This window comes from Sitophilus oryzae, unplaced genomic scaffold, assembly GCF_002938485.1.
Source record: "Sitophilus oryzae breed Bouriz unplaced genomic scaffold, Soryzae_2.0 scaffold_1744_pilon_pilon, whole genome shotgun sequence".
Lineage (NCBI taxonomy): Eukaryota > Metazoa > Arthropoda > Insecta > Coleoptera > Curculionidae > Sitophilus > Sitophilus oryzae.
This window is the reverse complement of record NW_022146440.1, coordinates 1,184,812-1,206,285: the sequence shown is the minus strand read 5'-3', so window position 1 is coordinate 1,206,285 and position 21,474 is coordinate 1,184,812. Positions and strand designations below refer to the sequence as shown.

At 30.8% G+C, this 21,474-nt stretch overlaps 1 protein-coding gene across 1 annotated transcript in view; it reads left to right on the top strand.

The window, feature by feature from the left end:
• The first annotated feature begins 595 nt into the window (after positions 1-595).
• LOC115881896 (elongation of very long chain fatty acids protein-like) overlaps positions 596-21,474 on the top strand; it is a 66,167-nt gene continuing 45,288 nt past the window's right edge. The window contains exons 1-2 of the mRNA XM_030899618.1: positions 596-1,071; positions 20,535-20,602. Coding sequence (XP_030755478.1) covers positions 20,542-20,602 — 61 coding nt within the window. The 5' untranslated portion in view covers positions 596-1,071; positions 20,535-20,541. The remainder of the gene's footprint in view (positions 1,072-20,534; positions 20,603-21,474) is intronic.

The window sequence follows — 21,474 nt, the reverse complement described above, 5'->3', positions numbered from 1 at the left end:
TTAGACTGAAATCATAAATTTAAAATCTTTTTGTGCCAAAAGTTCAAAAGAAATTGTTTAATCATCATTTTTTCGCAGAAAACCTTATGATTAATTTAAAAAAATAAAAATTTATTATTTCAGTCAAATAACTATACTCAACGTGTGCTTATTTGTTGTCAATAATCACATGTATTGACTATATCCATTCTAAATATCTTGAGAACTCCCAGATACCAATTTTCATCCAAATATTGACGTCACTTCAGAAATTATTTGGAAAAAATCGAAATAAAAAAGAAACTTCTACACCCTGTATCTCCGAAACTAAGCATTTTAGGACATACATTTATACGAACTTTTTTACTTATTTTTATCTACGGAATATGCTGTCGAAGTTTCCGGAATACAATTCGGACCACCCTGTATACTCTTGATACAAGAAAATATTTATATCAATGCAGATTTACAGTGTTTCCAATGATGATGCACCCGGTATATTTTTTATGTTATACCTTTCAGGATAAAAAAATCTGTCATTGCGACAATTCGTCGGTATTGTTGACCTGTTGACTACATAATATGTCACCAAATACGTCAGTGTCCTTTTAATTAGTACACAGTTAACACAGTTACATTTTTTCTGATCAAAAAAAAGTGCCCGACGAATGTGACAACAAACGCCCATTATAAATTTACCACACGAGCGATCTGTGGGCAATCGAATTTCACCAGCCGAATTATATTGAAGTGGTTCTTGTCCTACATCCCAATTAATGCGATAACGTCATAGCCATCGGAACCTGCTGTATGGATGTGCGGAAGAATGGTACCACGAACCTAGAAAGAGAAAAGTGGTTTAGCTGCGAGCGATCGGGGATCGGCAAGTACCATTATCGTTTGGTGATTTAGCCACTAAAGTAGTAACTAGTGTACCGTCGAGTCGTAACAGAACATTTGTAAAAGTACTGCGGTACGACGCGCATACTTCTCCATGATCCATTTTCGGCACCAGTTACATTGGCACCTTTGATTTGAAAATAACTTTTTAAGGATCCTAGTTTGTGTCGTCTAGCTTTTTTCTAATTCAAGGTGAGATATTATTTTATATTTTATTAAATAATAATTATCCATTTCACCTCAGTTAAAAATGTACGCTTTTTTAAATTTAAATAAAAAATTAGACTCATCGGTATAATGGACATTAATTAATTTTTCGTTATCAAATATTATACAACCAAATACCTAGATACTTGTTTTAGGTAAAATTATTTTTTTATACATTCATATGTAGGTATTTAAAATAGTAACTACATATATTCAACCTAATTTTATACAGGGTGCGTCATAAATAAGTACAAATATTTTAAGGGAAAGTATATGAGTTTTTTCGCGAAAAAAAATTGAAAATTTGGAATTTTTTGAAAAAAAATTTGGAATTTTTTTTAGTTTTTAGTTAAAAAACATAACTTCGTGATGATATGGCAACATAGGTAGTAGATTAAATTTACAAGAAAGAAATCTCAGAACAGATCCAGCGGTTCTGAAAATTTAGGCAAAAAAAAATTTTTGGAAATTTTCAAAGTAAAATAACTCGGATATTTTGGACTTATTTGAAAAACAGTAAAGATAAAATATGTTTGTTTTATCGATATTTACTAGGACTGAAAATAGTTGCACTTCTACCCACCCTGTATATTTACAAACAAATTTTATATATTTACAATATTGTAATTATAATAATTAAAGAAATATATTATTTTAAAGAAGAGAGAACATTCAAATAATTTTTCGTTATCAAATATCATACAACCCAAAAAGCTATATTATGTACCTACTTGTTTTATGTAAAATAATTTTTTTATACTTTTAGTAATAAAATATAAATTTAAAATAAAATAAGCCATACACGGTAATATATCCATATTCAACCATGTACCATATTCAATATTTTATATTGCAACTTATTATAATAATTACAATATTGTTTGTATAAAATTAAACAAATATTTTAAAGCAGAGAGAACATTCCAAAATGTTCCTTCAATTTGAAGTTACAGGTACCTACTTTAAAATACACAATTTTAAGTTATTTTTTTTTTCAAAAAGTTGGTTTATACTATATTCTTATAACATAATTTATATCGGGCGACGAATGCCTCGAAAAAAAATTGGTTTATTTAAAAAAAAAAGTTTTATTTTTACTATTATTTCTATAAATTTTCTAAAAAAAATCAAATTTCTACAGTTATTGTTATACATTCATTGAACATATCTATTAATTATATTGAATAACAAACTGTGAAAAAAAACTTAAAATTTTTGCGCTATGAAACGTTTCTTGTACCCCTAAATAACAAAAATTAATTTTTAACTCAAATATATGTTTTTTTCTAACGTTCTAACTACATAATTAATAAGAATAGAATGAATGTATATAAAAAATGAGTTTTTTAAAATAATATACTAAAAATTACAAATTCAGTTACCCACTTTTTTTTATTAAACTTTATTTGTAAATAAATACTTTATGGTATAAATGCATATGCAAAATTTGAATAATTTTGGACTATTTTTAAATTAAAACTGAATAAGTAACAATACAAACCAGGCCAATGCCACAATACTTTAAGATTTGGTCCATCCACAACATGTGATTTTGTCATTGTCAAATGTATCACTTTAGAATATTTATTTTAATACTTAAAAACAAATTAAAAAAATTATATATTATTAAAGCTTTATGTGTAAATAAGTATTTTTTAAACGTTTTCCTACTATTTAAATTTGATTGTTCTATTTATAAAAAACATAATTATATTTTTGACTGAAATTAGAAAGTAAAATGTTTCGAAAAGTTACTTTTTACTATATTTTAACAACATAATTTATAACAATAGAATGAATGCATCTCTTTAGAAGTAGTAGGTCATGATTTCCTTTAATTTCACTATAAATTACTAGTAGATATGTGTATTTCTAGAAGTTCAATTCGCATTCATTTAATTATCAATTAAAATGCCACGCTACACACGGGTATATCATTATGCTTAAAATACCGTTTATTGAAAAATACTATAAATAACGAATCGGTAACGATTAAAATTGGTAATTGTATTTTTAGTAATTTAGGAATGATATATGAGTGCAATATCCTGATTACAATGTATTTAAATACAATGTATACATAATATTTGTAAAACTTGTTTTTAATTCTGAATCAGATTTTATAGTTTATTTCTATAATTAGCTTATTATTTAAAAATAAATATTGTTTTATAAAGTCTGTCTGAATAAATAACACAATACTGGATACAGTAGAGAACAACTAATAACACCAGCCTGTGATCTCAGGATCAGAAATCAACAAAAGAATTAAGTAGCATGGAGTACTTATGGAAGAAACTCAGTCATGTTCAAACCTAGAATGCCACTTTATCTAAAGAAGATAATTTTCGACCAATGTGTACTACCAGTCATGACCTATGCATGCGAAACCTGGACACCTAAAATGGACATTATAAAGAAACTTCAGGTCGCACAACGCTCAATGGAACCAATAGATGAACCACAAAAATTACAGCATGGTACCCACGAGGAATTAAAAGACCTAAAAGAGAAGACTAAACCTGAGATGAGACCATAATATTAGTAGATAAATAAGCAGGGATAACTTGGGCCCGTATAGCCAACAACAGATAACAATGGGCCCAATACAAAGAGATCTAAATATGTGAGGGACGCTATACCATCATTGAAAAGGGTTGGATAAGCTGAAAATGATGAAAGTCTCTCCAACGACAGAAAGATTTTGGCAGATAGCATTTAAAAAATGATAGAGAGTACAATTTGCCTATGAATAAAAATGATAGACACAACTGTCCTGGGAAACCTCTCATTGGAAAGACTATATATCCACAGACAGTAATATTATACAAATATAACAAGTTTAAAATATTATGATAATCTAGGTATATAAAAACATAGACTGACTTGTCGATATTAAATCATACGTGCAGAGAGTGAAATTAATTATTTATATATTACTGCAATATTATTCTATGAAAGTTCTGCAAGTGAAAGTCCCGTAATAAGTGGTTTCGTCGTTTTGAAGATCAAGATTATTAACGTCTGTACCTTTGTGACAGGTTCATTTCTAGAAAAAAGCTTGGGAATTTTGCCACCGAAGGAGAAATCTTAAAAAAAGTTAAAGTTATTTTTGTAAACATCACTTCGTAGAATGCAAATGGAAACCAGCCTGTCAATGGTTCTGTAACAAATTTGCCTAACCGGCAAAAAATACTTAATGTTTCAAGAAAACTAAAAGACCTTAAATAGTAAAATAAATCAGTCATTCACTGCAATACACCAAAACATTTTACTTTTAACACTGGATGCGTCTTTCGTAACTGCTGATGATGATTATCGAGATTAAAACAGTGAATTTTAATCATTTGCTGATGATGCTGACATATAGTTAGCAAAACGCGCGTCTAGTGTTAAAAGTAGTGTTGTGGTGAATTACTGTTGTATTTTTATATTGTAGCACCAAAGGTGTCAAACCCAAACTGTACTTTTAAATAATGTTTGCTTCTGACGACGCGACGGGAGGAGATCACAACCTTCTGAAAAGGGAAGCATTTTTTGTTAGATAAGCAATTTTGATTTAGGAGTAACAGAGTTAGATAAGTAACAGAGTTTTAGAAGTATCCATAGAGTAACAGAGATTTAGAAGTAACAGAGTTAGATTTAGGAGTAACAGTTCTGCTTGGATTCTACGAAGTGGTGTTTAAAAAAGAATACATTTTTTATTTCTTACATTTGGCAAAATATCCAGTCTTTTTCAAGAATTTTGATAATAAACAATAGGTTTAAAAATTTGAAAAAAGATAAAAATATCTACCTTGTTGCAAGAGAGTATAGAAAACAAATACTAATTATATATGTATTATAAATGATTAGAAAATCAAAATCTTTAATTGATCTCTTTTTTAAGAAAAAATACCGGGTGTTTCTCACAAGTGGTTAACCCCTATAACTTTTTTATTTTTTCAGATTAAATAAATGAGATTTGTTGCAGTTAGTACGAGTATATGACATTGAAACATTGAAAAAAATCAGGATTGATTGAATTATACGATTGTTTTCGGTCACTTTCGACTTCACCTGAAATGACTACAACTTTTGATTTTTTAATGGCATTCATTGGTATTTTTTGACTTTAATCCATACAAAAATGTCACTCTGAATGGAATGAATTTAAATTGTTACATTTTTGGCCATGGCACTCTTAATTGAAAATGTCAGAAATTGACATATACAGGGTGTCCCACTTAAGATGGATACAAGCCAATATCTTGATTGTTTGTTGAGCGATCTTTTTCATTTTTGGCAGGAGGCTGTATGGCTATAAGACGTACATTTTGCCCAGGGTAAGAAATGCGATACCTCATAGACGTACGTTTTAATGGGGTTTGATATTTTTCGAGTCAAGAGTAAACTACCCTTAGGACAGTATTTATTTCAAATCTGATAAATAATATTGAATCCTCCTTACCCAAGATACTTAAGATTCTAATTTTGATAAATGTTGATACAGGGTGTGTTATTAAAATAAGACATTCTTATTTTTGTTATTATTTTTTAAGTACTTACGACGCCACTGGATAAAAAACTGGTTAATTATCAATAACCAATTATAACCAATTATTAATTAATAATCGATTTAAGTTTTCAGATAGCTTCCATAATAATTAAGATACGATACAAAAAAACTAAATCTTTTCAATTTATTTCGATTGCTTTAAAAAATTGTTTTTTTACGTTTGCTAATACAATAAATTAATATATTCTTTAAAATATTTCTCAATAAAACGAATAAAAATCATATTTCAGATTCCATTGCAAACTGGATTTTTAAATTATTTTGTAACTCATTTTATTCATTTTTTCTATTAGCAAACTTAAAAAACAATTTTTTAAAGTAAACAAAATAAATTGACAATGTTTAGTTTTTTTGTATCGTATCTTAATTATTATTGAAGCTGGAAATCTGAAAACTTAAATCGATTATTAATTGATAATTGGTTATAATTGGTTATTGATAATTAACCAGTTGTTTATCCAGTGGCGTCGTAAGTACTTAAAAAAATAATAATAAAAATAAAAATGTCTTATTTTAATAACACACCCTGTATCAATATTTATCAAAACTACAATTTAAGTATATTGGATAAGGAGGATTCAATATAATTTATGTCCTATGGGTAGTTTACTCTTGACTCGAAAAATATCAAACCCCATTAAAACGTACGTCTATGAGGTATCGCATTTCTTACCCTGGGCAAAATGTAGGTCTTATAGCCATACAGTCTCCTGCCAAAAATGAAAAAGATCGCTCAACAAACAACCAAGAATTGGCTTGTATCCATCTTAAGTGGGACACCCTGTATGATGTCATTCTATTCAGAAATTCAGAATGTGATTTTATATCAAATGAAGTAAAAAAATACTGAGGGTTATATTTAAAAATAAAACGTTGTAGTCTTTTAAGTCGAAACAGGAATCGACCGAAAACAATTGAACACGTCAATCAGTCCTAATTTATGTCAAACAAACTCAATCTCTTTTTTTATCTGAAAAATTATAGGGGTGAGCCACTTTTAAACCCCTGGTATATCAGTTATTTTTCTACCAAGAATTTGTTGTAGTTTATAAAAACAGTAAAATAATCAAACAGTATTAATATTTATTTAATATTTTTTTTGTAAAAATTTGTCGAATTATATTGGATTTTAATTCTTAAAAAAACTTATATACCTACTCGTATTGCATATTTTTAAACAGAATGATCCGTATAAAGGTACTTTCTTCTTTACGCACTTTCTCGTACGAATTAAACCGTGATAAATAATACTTAACGTAGTTCAGAAAATCGCAACTTCTTAAGAAATAAAAACGGATATACAGAGTTTGCAATGAAAAAAAGGCATCGTTAACCTGCGTAAATATCTAATTAATAATAGGAACTACTGTTATCTAATTACTATAATTGTATTATATCCTATTTAGAAATATTATCGTTTTCCATTTTTTATACATAAAAAAAGGTAAAATCAAAATATGCGAAATTAATAATTGAAAAATGACTTCTATATTTTAAGTAAGCAAAGAGGAAGGAATCTCAAATTGTAAGAGCAAGATTGTAGGATTTGGCCTAAATAATAAAAAGCCTTCAGAAGGTTAATAAAAAATTCATGAGTATTTAATTTCTTCTTCTTCTTCTAGTGCAGATCCATTAATGGATGTTTGCGATAACATTTTCCATTGCTTCTCTGTTCCGGGCGGTGTGTATTAACGACTGAACATCGAATAGCCCTGTCCACTGTCTAATATTCCTCAGCCAAGACATTTTCTTCCTTCCGATACCCCTCCGGCATTCGATCTTGCCTTCGATCAACAAATGCAAGAATTAATATTTGGGGTTTCGCATTATGTGCCCCAGGTATGCGATTTTTTTCTTTTTAATCAATTCACATAATTCACGCTCTTTGTCAACATGTCTGAGAACTTCCTCATTTCTCAATCTAGCCGTCCAATGTATCTTCAGGATTCTGCGATATAGCCACATCTCAAAAGCCTTCAATTTGTTGATATTGGTGCTTTCAATGTCCAACCTTCCATACCATAAAGGAGCACCGACTACACATAACACTTCACGAATCTTAATCTAAGGCTAAGGTCAAAATCAAAATAGACAAGTACTTTTCGAAACCTCAAGAATGCCTGCCGAGCTTGTTCGATGCGACATTTAATTTCCTTGTCTGATGTCCAATCTTCGGAGACCCAGATGCCCAAGTACTTAAATTTATCTACTCTTTCTATATGAGCCTTGAGTTAAATGTTAGAATGGAATTTATACACACATCTGGGTTTCTGGATATAATCTTAAATTTGGTTTTCTTAATGTTGATGTTTAAACGCATTGCTTTGCTCTGTTCTCCTACCTTGTTGACCAGTTGTTGTATGTCGTGTATATTATCTGCAATTAAGACCGTATCGTTAGCATAGCAGATATTATTAATCCACACTCCATTAACTTTGACTCCCATTTCCACGTCCTCCAGAGCCTCTTGGAAAATAGCTTCTGAGTATAAATTAAATAGGAGTGGAGATAGCACGCAACCATGTCGCACCCCCTTTCTAACTTGTATGGGATTGGACATGGTATTGGACAATTTTATTTGTGCTGTTTGGTTCCAGTATAACTTCTCAATGCATTGGATGTCTTTATGATCTATATCAAGTCTTTTCAGGAATTGCATTAATTTGTGGTGCTGTACGCGACCGAATGCCTTTTCGTAGTCTATGAAACACAGGCACATATCCTTTCTCTGATTGTAGCAGTTCTGGACAAGCACCTGTGTTGCAACTATCGCTTCCCTCGTGCCTAACAAGGGTTAGACAAGGGTTAACAAGGGGTTCAGACAACTGAACCCCATTTGCGAATCGCTTATGTCCCTTTCACATTTTTTGTAAATTCTCTGGTGTATTATTTTCAGAAATATTTTAGGATATGGCTCATCAGGCTGATAAGTCTGTGATCTTCACATTTTCTGGAATTATTGGTCTTCTTAGGCAGTGGTATAAAAGTAGAACGCAATCACTGTTTGGGGTAGTGACCTGTCTCATATATAATATTGAATACTTTATGTAATGCTGTAATGCCTCTTTCATCTAGCAGCTTAAGGATTTCTGCAGAAATTTCATCTGGGCCAGCCGCTTTGTTATTTTTCGAATTAAGGATGGCTTTTTCAATCTCATCTTTAGTGATCGATGGGCGGTTAGTGAGTTATTGATATCAGCTGAGGGTCATTCATCGCCAAAATGTTCTTTTATATACATTTCCCAAACATTGTTCTTCTCTATGCTTTCGAGGACTATCTGGTTGTTATTATTGACTGTCACAGTTGATCTCATTTTCTTATATATGCCAGCAGTCTCCTTCAGCTTTTTATGCACGTTAAAATTGTCATGTTGGTTTTGCAGCTGTTCTAATTCTGAACATTCACGTTTAAGCCATTCGTTCTTTGCTATTCTAATCTTTGTTCTTATGACTCTTTGAATATCTTTGTACATGCCATCTGTTTTGTTCTTGTACTTTCGACGTTCATCCATTAACAACAATATCTCATCCGTCATCCATCTTTGCTTTTTGTTTTTTGCTTCATATTCTAACCTGTTTTGCATTGCATTTGATACAATGTCCATTATCTTTGTCCAAGATTTTGTTGGTTCTTCTCTCATATTCGGTATTATTGCTTGAATTTGTGTGTTGATTTCGTCACTCATCTCTGATTTTACTATTGGATCCCTCATTCATTCTAACGCCATCCGTCTCTGTGTGGTTGGCTTTCTTTGACTCGATACAGCAATTTTCATTACGGACACTAATAGCACATGGTCAGAGGGAACATCGGCTTCAGGGTATATAGCTGAACCTTTGGTTAATGAGGATGAAATCTATTTGGTTGCGTATTACATTGTCCTTGTAATTTCTTAGTAAATTAAAAAAGAAATGATAGCAATTGAATTGCACAAAGGAATGGAATCATATTGTAATTCGTGGATAGCTCAACATTATATTATGCACAAAGAATTAATTTTTAAATACCCTTTGATAAGTGCTATAAAATTGTCTTAAAAATAATATAAAAATTCACACCAATACCTTATGATTGAAAAAAATGGCGTCAAAGACGGCAGAGGAATAACAATCGATGATAATTTTGGTGAGGTCAATCTCTATGTGTCATTTACTAAAATTGGCATAAAAATTGTCAAAATTTACACTAATTATAGAGAGATTAAAAAAAGATTTAAGAACCATTCCAGATACACAAATCTTTCTGCAAAAAAATAGTTTTTCTCCAATTTTGTGTACTACATTTAAAAACTCCCATTTAAAAAAGCATTTTTACACAATAAAAAAATACAGCCTTCTTAATGCCAACTGACAGTAAGCGGCATTAAAAAATAAAGGAAAGTACGGGCCAAGTAATGACGTCAAGGGCTTGACATCGCCAAAATTATCATAGATTGTCATTCTCCAGTCGTCTTTGTCGCCGTTTTTTTTTATCGTAAGGTATAGATAATTATATTCAGATGGTATCACTTACAATTTTTAATACATAAATCAATAACAAACTAGCTATTTTTGATATGGATACATTTTCTACGAAATCCATTCATTTTGTTAAATTATTATAATATAGAATGTTAAGCTGAAAAAACGAGATGGGGTATTTCATCTCATTTTTTTTCCTTTTCATTGTTTCAATCGCATTCTCAAAAGTTTAATTCTGAATAATCTCAAGGACTTGCTAAAAATTAATATAATGTCAATGACTACAATAGAGGTACTAACTTTTTTCTCGGGATCTTCATAATGTATATTAATGATTTCTGTCTGGATCAAATAATGAATAATTCAGAAAAGGCCTGGGAATTAAAATAACATTAATAACGAACTGGAATGAAGAGAAAGATGCCTTACATAGACTAAACTGCTTTTTAAAGTTGGTTCGTCTTTCGTTATCTAGATAAAATTTGGCATTTTTACTTTACTTATTTATTTTCCCTCTGTGGTATAGGACTCTATCAGGAGGTTTTTGGCTATAACTTACCACCCTGGATAGACAAGAATGTAGAATGTCGAATGTTTGGGAGGGGGTAATTACCGCGGCCTTACAGATCTATTGTGTGCCCCCCTTCCTTGAGTTATAACGAGTAATAACACATGACACGGGCTCGGGCTTTGGCAAAAGCCAGAATCTGAGACGGCTTCACACAGTCTAGTTCTCCATCTCCGACATGAGTCAAGTACCAAAGTTTATAGCACGAATGACGTCTCGGCGTACTCAGAAATGAGGTGTTCTTATGTTTTTTCATTACGCCCACAGAATGTGTATTCGCCGTTGTTTCTTAGCTTCAAGCTTCAATCTACTGAGGTGTTCGTTAAGAAGACAGTGTCCTGTTAGAAACTCCGTGATAATCCGAAGATTGTTCTTACTTAAATCAAGGAAAATCTTTGATTTTTCTCGGTCATAAGTTTTGAGAAATTTCTTCGAATGTCTTGGACCGTTGGAGGATTATTCCATGTTATGGATGGAGTTTTCCAGGTTCTTGAGTTCCGCTTTAAGTTTTTTTCCACCTGGAAAGCTGCACGATTCTGGTCCAGTTGGTGGAGTGTTTGTTCCTTTTCTAGCTAGATCGTTTGCTTTTTCACTGCCTTCTGTCACTGTTGGTGAGCTGACACCGTGAGTAAGAGGACTGCGCACTGATGTTTTGTACAAATGGACATTTTATATTAGGTTGTGGGTTAATAACAGTATAGTGTATTCGAAGCAAATTGAAAGCTCAAAAAAGTTCAAAACCTTAGGAGATTGGCGCTAGAAATTGTGTGTAGGTTTTGTAAATGAAATGACAATGAGTACATTTTATGTCAGTGCGATAATCTGGCAAATGTGCGGCTCTTTGTACTAGACAATGATAAGCCATCGACAAATGGCAATATAAAGTGCTCAATTTCCAAGTTATTAAACTTTTTGAAAAACTAGGTCTGGAGAACATAGCCTAGAAATCAGAAGAGGAACACAACAGATCTCTAAAGGTCACAGTGGAACAGGCCAATAGTCACTTCATAAATCTAATCTCATCTAACCGGAGTGTGACGGTTATATAGGGTCAACAAGTGAGAATCGAGTGTCTCGGGAGTTAGTAGTCAGTTATATAGATCTTTCGGGATTACTACTTATTCAGGAACCTCCTTCCGAATAATAAAAAATATGATGTTAATAAAGTGTTTAATCTACGACAATGTCATTATGACACATTTAACATTGTCATTTGGATGTCATTATAACTTTCATGATAGCAATGAATTCATAATAACACGCAAATTTTAAAATAAGAAACAAGCAAGAAAAGGTACTAAATACGTTTATTTATTGTAAACATTAATTATAATATCAGTACGATTGATTAAATTAATTCCAGACGATGACAGGTGAGTTGAATTTTTAGAAAGTAAATTTATTTCCTGAGTGCTTGAACTTGTTGAAGACCCATCATATGCCAGAAATGTTACCCAAAATATTACATGACACTTTTTTCTTATTTTCTTTGGAATTTTCTATATATCTCTCTGCCACTGTGTTAGAGCGCCAACCACTATGTCTTTTAACAGTTAATAAATCCACTCCTGAATCTGCAAGCAACGACGCAGACGATCTACGGAAAGAAAGTCCAGTGTATTGTTGTGGATAAGGAAGACTTAGGAACAATGCTATTTTATACGGCATTTTTCCTAAAGTATTAATGCCAACGGGTTGCTTAATACATTTTCCATTTCTGTACTCCACAAAAAATCGAGTATGCTCTGTGTTGCTAAGCCGCATAGCTATATATCTTCGAACCATTTCCACCATATTTCCTTCAACATTCCCTTTCGTTATAAAAAAATCTCGTGATATCTTTGTTTTCGTAAATGGAATAATGACATTAATGCATTGTCCTTCATCTTTAACATTTTGCAGCTGCAGATTTGTCAACTCGATACGCCGGCAGGCTCCCGCAAGTCCCACTATCAATGAAACTTTTGTCAGGAAATAAGTTTTATCATCGGCTTCCAACAAAAAACGAGTTATGTCTTCTTTTTTTAAAATTCTCAATTTTTTTGACCGAAATCCTATTTAGAAATGCAATTAGATGGACTACTTACTAATATCTGTATTTTTCTTCACTGGTATAACTGAACGTAGTATGAAATAAATATATAATAAATATGTTTTGAAAGACGTTCAAAATATGCCAGGAGAACCTTTTCGTTACTACTATTCTTGATTCCTTTCCCTTTACACTAATCTTCAAGTTTTACATAGCCTTGCTCGTACGTTTGTCTTGATTTTTCGGGAAGTAGGGAATCGACAACGTTTTGCGCAATGCCTTCAATATCCGAAGGGACACTTTCAGAATCAGAATCACCCATATTAATATTATTTTTTGCTTTTTGCTAAAACTGAACGTTTAACACAAAATTGAACATCAATAATTGAGTTGTCAAAGTCAAAATGGAAACAATCAACAAGCACGGTTATCACGGCGTCGACTAATATGGGCACCTGATAATTTTGAATTTTAATTTTTATGAGGATATCTCTGATATTTTAAATTAAATCAAATCTCTTTTGATCGTCCCTCGTGTCGCGTCGTAGATTAAATTTTGAATGATACACGTTCGATACGAACTTTTTAATGAAACTTGGTGTAACTAAGCCACTTGGCTAACGCCTCGTGGATTAACGTTACACGCGTTTCATTATGATGTTCGTATCGAACTTGTATCATTAATAACTATAAAATGTAGTAAAGTTAGTTAAGAACACCTTTTTTTAAATAAATAAGAAAACATTTTGACATTCTCAATGAAAAAGAGGAACAAAGACATAGAGCAAAACAATTAAATTCAACATTAATAAAGTGACATAATCTGCTTAAGCATCCATAAAATGTTTTATAAGTATAAGTATTTTGTAATTATTGAACTATAATAATTATTATTTTCTTAGGTTTTTTGAGATAGAAAAGTTTGTTCTTTAATTTCCCACAAAGGAATTGAAATACATGTTGTACATAATAATTACGTTTTTATTTTAATACTGCTATTGTCATCTGCAAGTCACTATTCTCTAGAGTCAGTTTAATAAAGCATAGTAATGCAATATTAAAATATTGCTATGTAAAATTCAAAATATAATATTCGCATAATATCTACATGTATACATGACATGACACGTGAAATAAATATTTCGGTTACATATAACGTGCCCAATTGATATTCGCGACAAGAACTTACAGGACGTGACAATTTTTTAACAATTTTTATGACGTCAAGAATCAGGTGTGTGAATATTGTTAATTAGATTTTTGACGCATGTTTTTAATACAATTCATCATCTATACATAAATCTTTAGCATACAGAACGTCCCAATATTTCGCGGACATATTACTACTATTTAATTTTTAAATCAAAATAAGTTAATTGGACACTATTTACCTCTATACAAAAGTACTTCATTTGCCAATCAGAGGGCAACAATCAAAAATATTCCAAAAGTTACTTAATTTAAAATTTATAGAGCTTACTATCAAAAATTATTTGTGATACTGATATAACAGTCCTCCATTTTTACTCACAAGATTATTAAGGCGGATTCTCACGACGGATCTCTCGACTCGTGTACTTGACAAACATTTGTAATCGGTATACAGGGTATATCCGATGCGACGGGCATCTATAGAAGCTTATGTACTCGGTAAATCATGGTAATGTCCAACAATTCATTTATATACGTAATAACATATATTACTTGAGATATCAGATTGCCTATAGAACGAAAGCACAGGGCATGCCCCGTACATGATAATAGAGTTGTTCAATCAATAATTTTCACTTTTAATTTTAGATAAAGTGGATATAAAATACAGGATGTCCCAGAAATAAGTGCAATTATTTTAAGGGGTGGCAGATCTTGGTAAAAAAACATATTTTCTCTTTATCGTTTTTCAAATAAGTCCAAAATAACACAGTTATTTTACTTTCAAAAATTCCAAAAAAAAATATTTTTTGCTAAAATTTTGAGAACTACTGGATCTTTTCTGGATTTTTTTTCTTGTAAATTTAATCTAATACCTATGTTCTTATATTATAAAGAAATTATGTTTTTTAACTAAAAACTAAAAAAAAATTCCAAAAAATTTCGATTTTTTTTTTCCCGGAAAAAAACTCACAGACGTGTTTCTGGAGTTGAGCTATACTACCAGTTAAAATACTTGCACTTATTTCTGGGACACCCTGTATATTTAGTAAACATTTTAAGAGAAGCCAGATATAATCTTGCTTCTTTTGGTGACGACGTAAAAATAAAAAAAATCAACACTAGTTTTTTTTATATCGATTCAAATGAGAAAATAGTGAATTTTAGTGGTTTCTAGCGGTTTAGAAGATAATTTAGTGGGGAGCCACTTAAAAAGTTGGTCACACTGGAGCTACGCCGCATTCCCGCCAGACCCTGTATGCCAATAAAAAATACTTGCCAAGTACACGAGTCATGAGAGTCCGCCTTTATCTTAAGATTCTCACGACACGTCAACTTGGCAAGTATTTTTTATTGGCATACAGAGTCTGGCAAGAATGCGGCTATAATAAATAACTTAGAAATTCTATATAGATGCCCGACGCACGATGTATACCCTGTATACCAATTACAAGTGTTTGTCAAGTACACGAGTCGTGAGAATGCGCCATTAAGGCAGATTCTGACTACTCTTGTACTTGGCAAGTACGGCAATATTTGCGCACTTGGCAAGTATACTCTTTGTAAACAACATCTTTTGCAACAAGCTTGGCGCTAACGCGGCGCAACGAGTTGAAAATAGTTGCACAAGGAAATCACTTACACAAAATGGCAAGTATAACCCAATAACAAATGCTTGTCAAGTACACGAGTCGTCAGAGTCCGCCTTTAGATTTTAACTTATGATGCGATCAAAGATAATTTTTGATCAGATGCGGAAAACATTTTTTTTTCTCAAAAATTATGCGAGGTGACCTTTTTAGAAGGACCTTTTCAAGCAAAAAAATAGTCGAAGTTTCAAAACAATACTGCTAGAATTTATGTAAGAATGAGGGTAGTTCACCCTTCTAGTACTTTTTCTGCTTTTTTTGTGAAAGTATTTAAGCTTAGTTAGAGATAGACATGCCAAATCTCATTCAAATCCGAATGTAGATTGTTAAATTATCTTAAAAATGTATATCGTAAAAATGTGTGTATAGGGATAAAAATATGACCAATTCACTTATCTTGATTACAAAAATACGTAGTAGTTCTTTGATCATGTAATATTGCTGATAACACCCTGTAAAATTATAACTAGATAATAAAATTAAAAGCAAAAAAACACCATTAATTAAATAGTTAAAAAATAAACTGTATCAGATATAAAATGTAATTTTTATATGGTATCTTGATAAACCCTCAAGCTTTGTTTCTCCTCAAAAAGAAAATTCCCGTTTAATCCTCCACATAACACCTGTTATTGCTTTCAGTTCACAGGATTTTCTAGTCCATATTTATCTGAGACGCTTAATTGGTTTAGTTCTCCTAGTTTCGCTTATATAATATGTGAAGTATAGTCTCTCCAACGAGGACAGGGAAGAATTTGCTAGACGACATCCAGAAAATGCCAGAAAATACAATTTATCTGTGCATGACAGAAAAAATTGTCACTGCATGGTAGGGAAATTGCCACAGCTTATGTTTGGGCACAGAGTATATGCTAGACACCCTACCAAAAATGGTATTAAAAATCATTAACACTGTAATTATATTTTGTTCAATTGAACCATCTATGTTGAGACACCCTGTATATAAGTCATTAGGAGAAAATATCTAATTATTTTCTTTAAACACAACTAGTTTGAGACTCACTTTCTCGATATATAATTACGTATTTGAATAATTTAAAAGTAAAAAGCTTATTTCATTTATTACAGAAGAGAACGATTAAAATATCTAGGCACATAATATATTTTCAAGCTTTATTTTATATACTATTTGTTTTGTAATTACTGCATGTAGATAGTTATAATATAATAGGTAAGATTATAAATATTATTAGCCATCAGTTTCATACAAAACAACTAAATTAGTATAAAAATACCTAGATTTTTGTGGAAACTTTAGGATATAATCAATAACGAAAATAATTATTTTGAGACAACACATTTGTGTTAAGTTCTAGTTATTTATGGGACCGCAAATTGAAATTTGCAAAGTAGGTACTCGAATAAAGAAATATGATAAATAGACACGTGTCCATTAAGTTTGCTTTTTAATACGAATAGTTAAAAATAAACAAAATCTATTATTTTTTTACGCAAATAGAAAGTAGTTGGATAATATATTACTATTTAAAGTGCAGCATAATAATTAAACAAGTTTTAATAAGCTATATAACTTGCAGATAAAAATAATTGGTTGAGAATTGAAAAGTTTAGCGTTCGATAATTATAATGTACACACAACAATAATTGATAAATTCAACATAACAAAAGTAGCACAAAAGCACTAAAACCTCATTCAACTTGTCTCAGACTCATAATAGTGAAGACAGGTGGTTAAAATTTTATGAGTTTTATTAACACATTGGCATATTTAAAAATAAGATTTACAAGCTTTGCACTTGCATTATTTGTCAGTAAAGAAATGAAGAAGTAAATAAACTACTCAAAACCATTATCGCATATTTTCTAAACATAAATTTTAATTTGGAAAACAAGACACTTTGAATTCTCCTTGAACTTACGTTTTTAAATACAGTAATATCCGCCTATAACGAACCCCTTTATTGCGAGCTTTCGTTTATAATTTTGGCATTATAATTTTGGCGTTATTAAAATTTATTCTGTGCCCTGTGTCCCGTGAATGCTGACAAATCTTAGATTTGTGAAAATCTCCCTTTCTTAAATAATCTTGTTCTTTAATTCTAATATTTAAGGGTCTAGATGTTTCACCAATGTAAAATTTATCGCATTCACATGGTATTTGGTATATTACGTTTTTTTGTTTGTTGTTCTGTATCTAGATCCTTAAATGTTAAAATTAAAGAACATAAAAATTATTTAAGAAAGGGAGATTTTCACAAATCTAAGATTTGTCAGCATTCATGGACATAGGGCACAGAATAAATTTTAATAACGCCAAAATTATAATGAAAGAAGCGATAGCCTCTAAAAGAAAAATAAAAGAGGCTCTTTTAATACATTCTAATAAAAATAAATATATTGCTCATGTATCTGTAGATGTTAGTAATGTATGGCAATCGCTTCTTTGATTTTAAAGAACATAACATAAATAAACATAACATACGTAAAATTTAAAAATAATCATACAGAAGGTTTGGGGCTTTTTGGTTTTACCTTATTAAGTAATTGTTATCAGGTAGTAATTGTTAATTTTGAAGTTTAACTTGATATAATGTCATTTTAACAGAACGTCAACGGTTTTCTTGTAGACGTATCTGTTTTAAAAAACTAAAGTGTTGTCGAATAGTTGAATTTAAATAGTTTTCTTCTTTATTCTTTGTATTTTTTTGCTTCCGACGACGGAAAGAGATAAAGTTTCCGAAACGTTAAGCATTTTTTTCTTTGTTAGGCAATTTTGTATAACTGTAAACATAACTTCTGACAAGTTGTTTCCGTTTGGGATTAACGCCCAGAAGTGTTTACAAAAAATAACTATTTTATTTTGTAGATTTTCTTGCAGTGCAGTGGCGCAATACCCATATAGGATTTTTTGGAGAGAACTATTTGATAGGCACCCTTCCATCATGCACAGAGTAAAAAAACTTTAATTTGATATATGTACAGGGTGGGTCAAATTCGACGCTTTTAACTGGAAACAGCCTTTTCTATAGGAGAAGCCAAAAGCTAATATCGGTGTCTGGAGCTCAATTTTCATCAAAAACATGATGGTGAAAACCGCATATCGATATCTGTTACCGTTTCGAAGTTACGGGGTGTTTTTCAAAAATATGCATTTTTAACAAATCGCTGTAACTTTTTTGCTATGGAAAATTTTGTATTTTTATGAAAACATTTCCAAAGCACTTTTTTACGTAGAATTTAATGGTTTAAGTATAATTTTTTTAAAATTAATAATTTAAAAATTATCAACAGAAAATTTTATTTTTTATATGGAACACCCTGTATATTTTTAGTTTATTGAAAATAATTTAAAATTACCTTTCCAAAAATATAACACACTTGATATTTTGCTCGATTCCTCTTCGAGATATAGAGTATATAAAAATTCGCCCCCTTTAAATAAGTAGGCTTTGAACGGCACCGGCTGTAATGCAAAAAAAGTCTAGATGGGAGCATTAATTAAAACGAAAATAATATTTGCTATGAGAGATGCAGAATTTTATAACAATTTAAAATATATTTAACCAACATCAACACATTTAAACTATATCTAATACCAATAAAAATAAATAGCAAACCAAGACATGAGATTTTGCTACAGGTGTTCGACATATCGACATATCGTCTTCTGTTATGGATAGACGGGGCAGTTTTTGAATTTCTCGCGGAATTCATTAACTCAGTAGGGGTGAAAGATACCCTTTCATAACTGCTAAGTATTTTTAATTCTTGTCTAGATTATACGGAATAATAAGGAACCTTTATTCTTCCGCAAATATATCCATAGGATTAGATCCATGAGCATTGAGTCAGGCGGCCTCGACGGCCAACGGCTGGGATCTTGGTTAGCTATTGAATTATTCTTGAAATTGGCTGCAAAAATTTTTCAGCGTTCAGAGGCGGTGCGTCGTCTTGCTGGAAAAATATATTTTCGAGTTCCATTAAGGGCATATCATCAATAAGGGGTCCAAAGCCTACTAGTTAAAAGTGACAAACTTTTAATAATTCTGTATTTCGAAGGGGATTATAAGAAAATATCAAGTGTGCTATATTCTTGGAAAGGTAATTTTAAATTCTTTTCAGTTAATGAAAAATATAGAGGGTGTCCCAAATAAAAAATCAATTTTTCTGTTCATAACTCTTAAATTATTAATTTTAAAAAATTTATACTTAAACTATTAAATTCTACGTAAAAAGATGCTTTGGAAATGTTTGCATAGAAATACAAAATTTTCCATAGCAAAAAAGTTACAATGATTTGCTAAAAATGTACATTTTTGAAAAACACCCCGTAACTCCGAAACGGTAACAGATATTGATGTGCGGTTTTCACCATCATGTTTTTGATGAAAATTGAGCTCAGACACCGATATTAGTTTTCGTCTATCTCCTATAGAAAAGGGTGTTTCCAATTAAAAACGTCGAATTTGACCCACCCTGTACTATAAATTATCGAAAAAAATATGAACGTAATGTCGTCTCCAAAATCAGTTATAATTAATTAAACATAGTTGTGGCAACTTTTTTTTGATACGCACCCTGTCAAAAGCGTATTTCCCTATTCATAAATATACGTAAAAATTAGGTTTTGTTTAAAAATCCGTTGAGAGTAATAATCCGGCAGTCGGATTATGTACTATAACATGATGAGAAACATTTCATGCAATTTTTAATTTCATGTTTTTTCAGTCTAGTTTACTTGACCTATTTCGCACGTAAAAAATCAATTTTAAGTATTGTATGACAAGTAGTTTTAAACAATTGCATCTATTAATATATATTTATGCAGATTCATTGGAACAAATATATGATTTATTCTTCTATAAATTTACATTATTTGAAGTGGTCGATTGACAAGGTGCAAATTCTATAGAATTTTAAATATGTTAAATTACAATAGTTTAGTTTATTTGCAATATGTCAGAGGACTACAATATTTTATATTATAGTATTTACTATTTTTATTTTTGGACTCTTACATCTAACCGTAATTCATATTTGTTACAGATTTAAAATGGCTTCAATAGTGCATCAAGCTATAGAAAACTACAATGATTTATTATCTAGCGAAAATGGTAAGTTATCAACACATAATATCTTCTTCTTCCTCTTTTTAACCTTTCAACAAATTATTCTTTCCTATTTTTATAGATAAATATCGCGAGTCCAATCCAATCGTTGATTTGGTGCTTGCAAAGTCTTTTTTTTCATTGCAATCGAAGAAAAAGGTTTAAAAGTAACTCCTATTTTAAATATTTTAAACCTCTGTAAAACCATCTCAGATACTGGCTATTGTCAAAACCCTGAGATTGTATGGTGAGTTATAACTCGTTATAACCCAAGAAAGAGAGACACAATAGAACTGTAATACGGCGACTACACTATGCGAGAAACAATTCGAAACATGTCAAAACTTTGACGTATTTCGTTTTATTTCCAGTTGTCTCGACCCATTTCGGTTTGCCTCGACCTACTTTCGATTCTTAAAAGCGCCTGAAAACTACACGTGAAGAGGGCGAGCTTTTTGAGATTTTTTTTGGCGTTTTTTGTTGCCTCGTTTAATTCTGTTTTGTTTTGAGGTATTTCCAAAACGTGGCGGTATCTGTACCCAAGGCAAAGGATTTTTTTTCACAAATCTCGGTGAAATAGGTAAACCTAGAGGTTTCTAGAATAGCTGTTGTTACGATGATATTTCGTTAAATACATCTCGTTTTATATTGATATATATTCCACAGATTTAATATTTGAACACGCGTTTATTATATGTATAGTAGATATTTAGGAACAAAACTTTTCACTTAAACTGCAGGAATATAATTATAATATTTTTATGATTTAATTTTATTATAATGAATTAGTATATAAAATTGTATATGATATGTTTGTTTACGGACTTAATTGATTAATATAATAGTAGTATTGTTTGATGAGTAATACCGGTAACGTT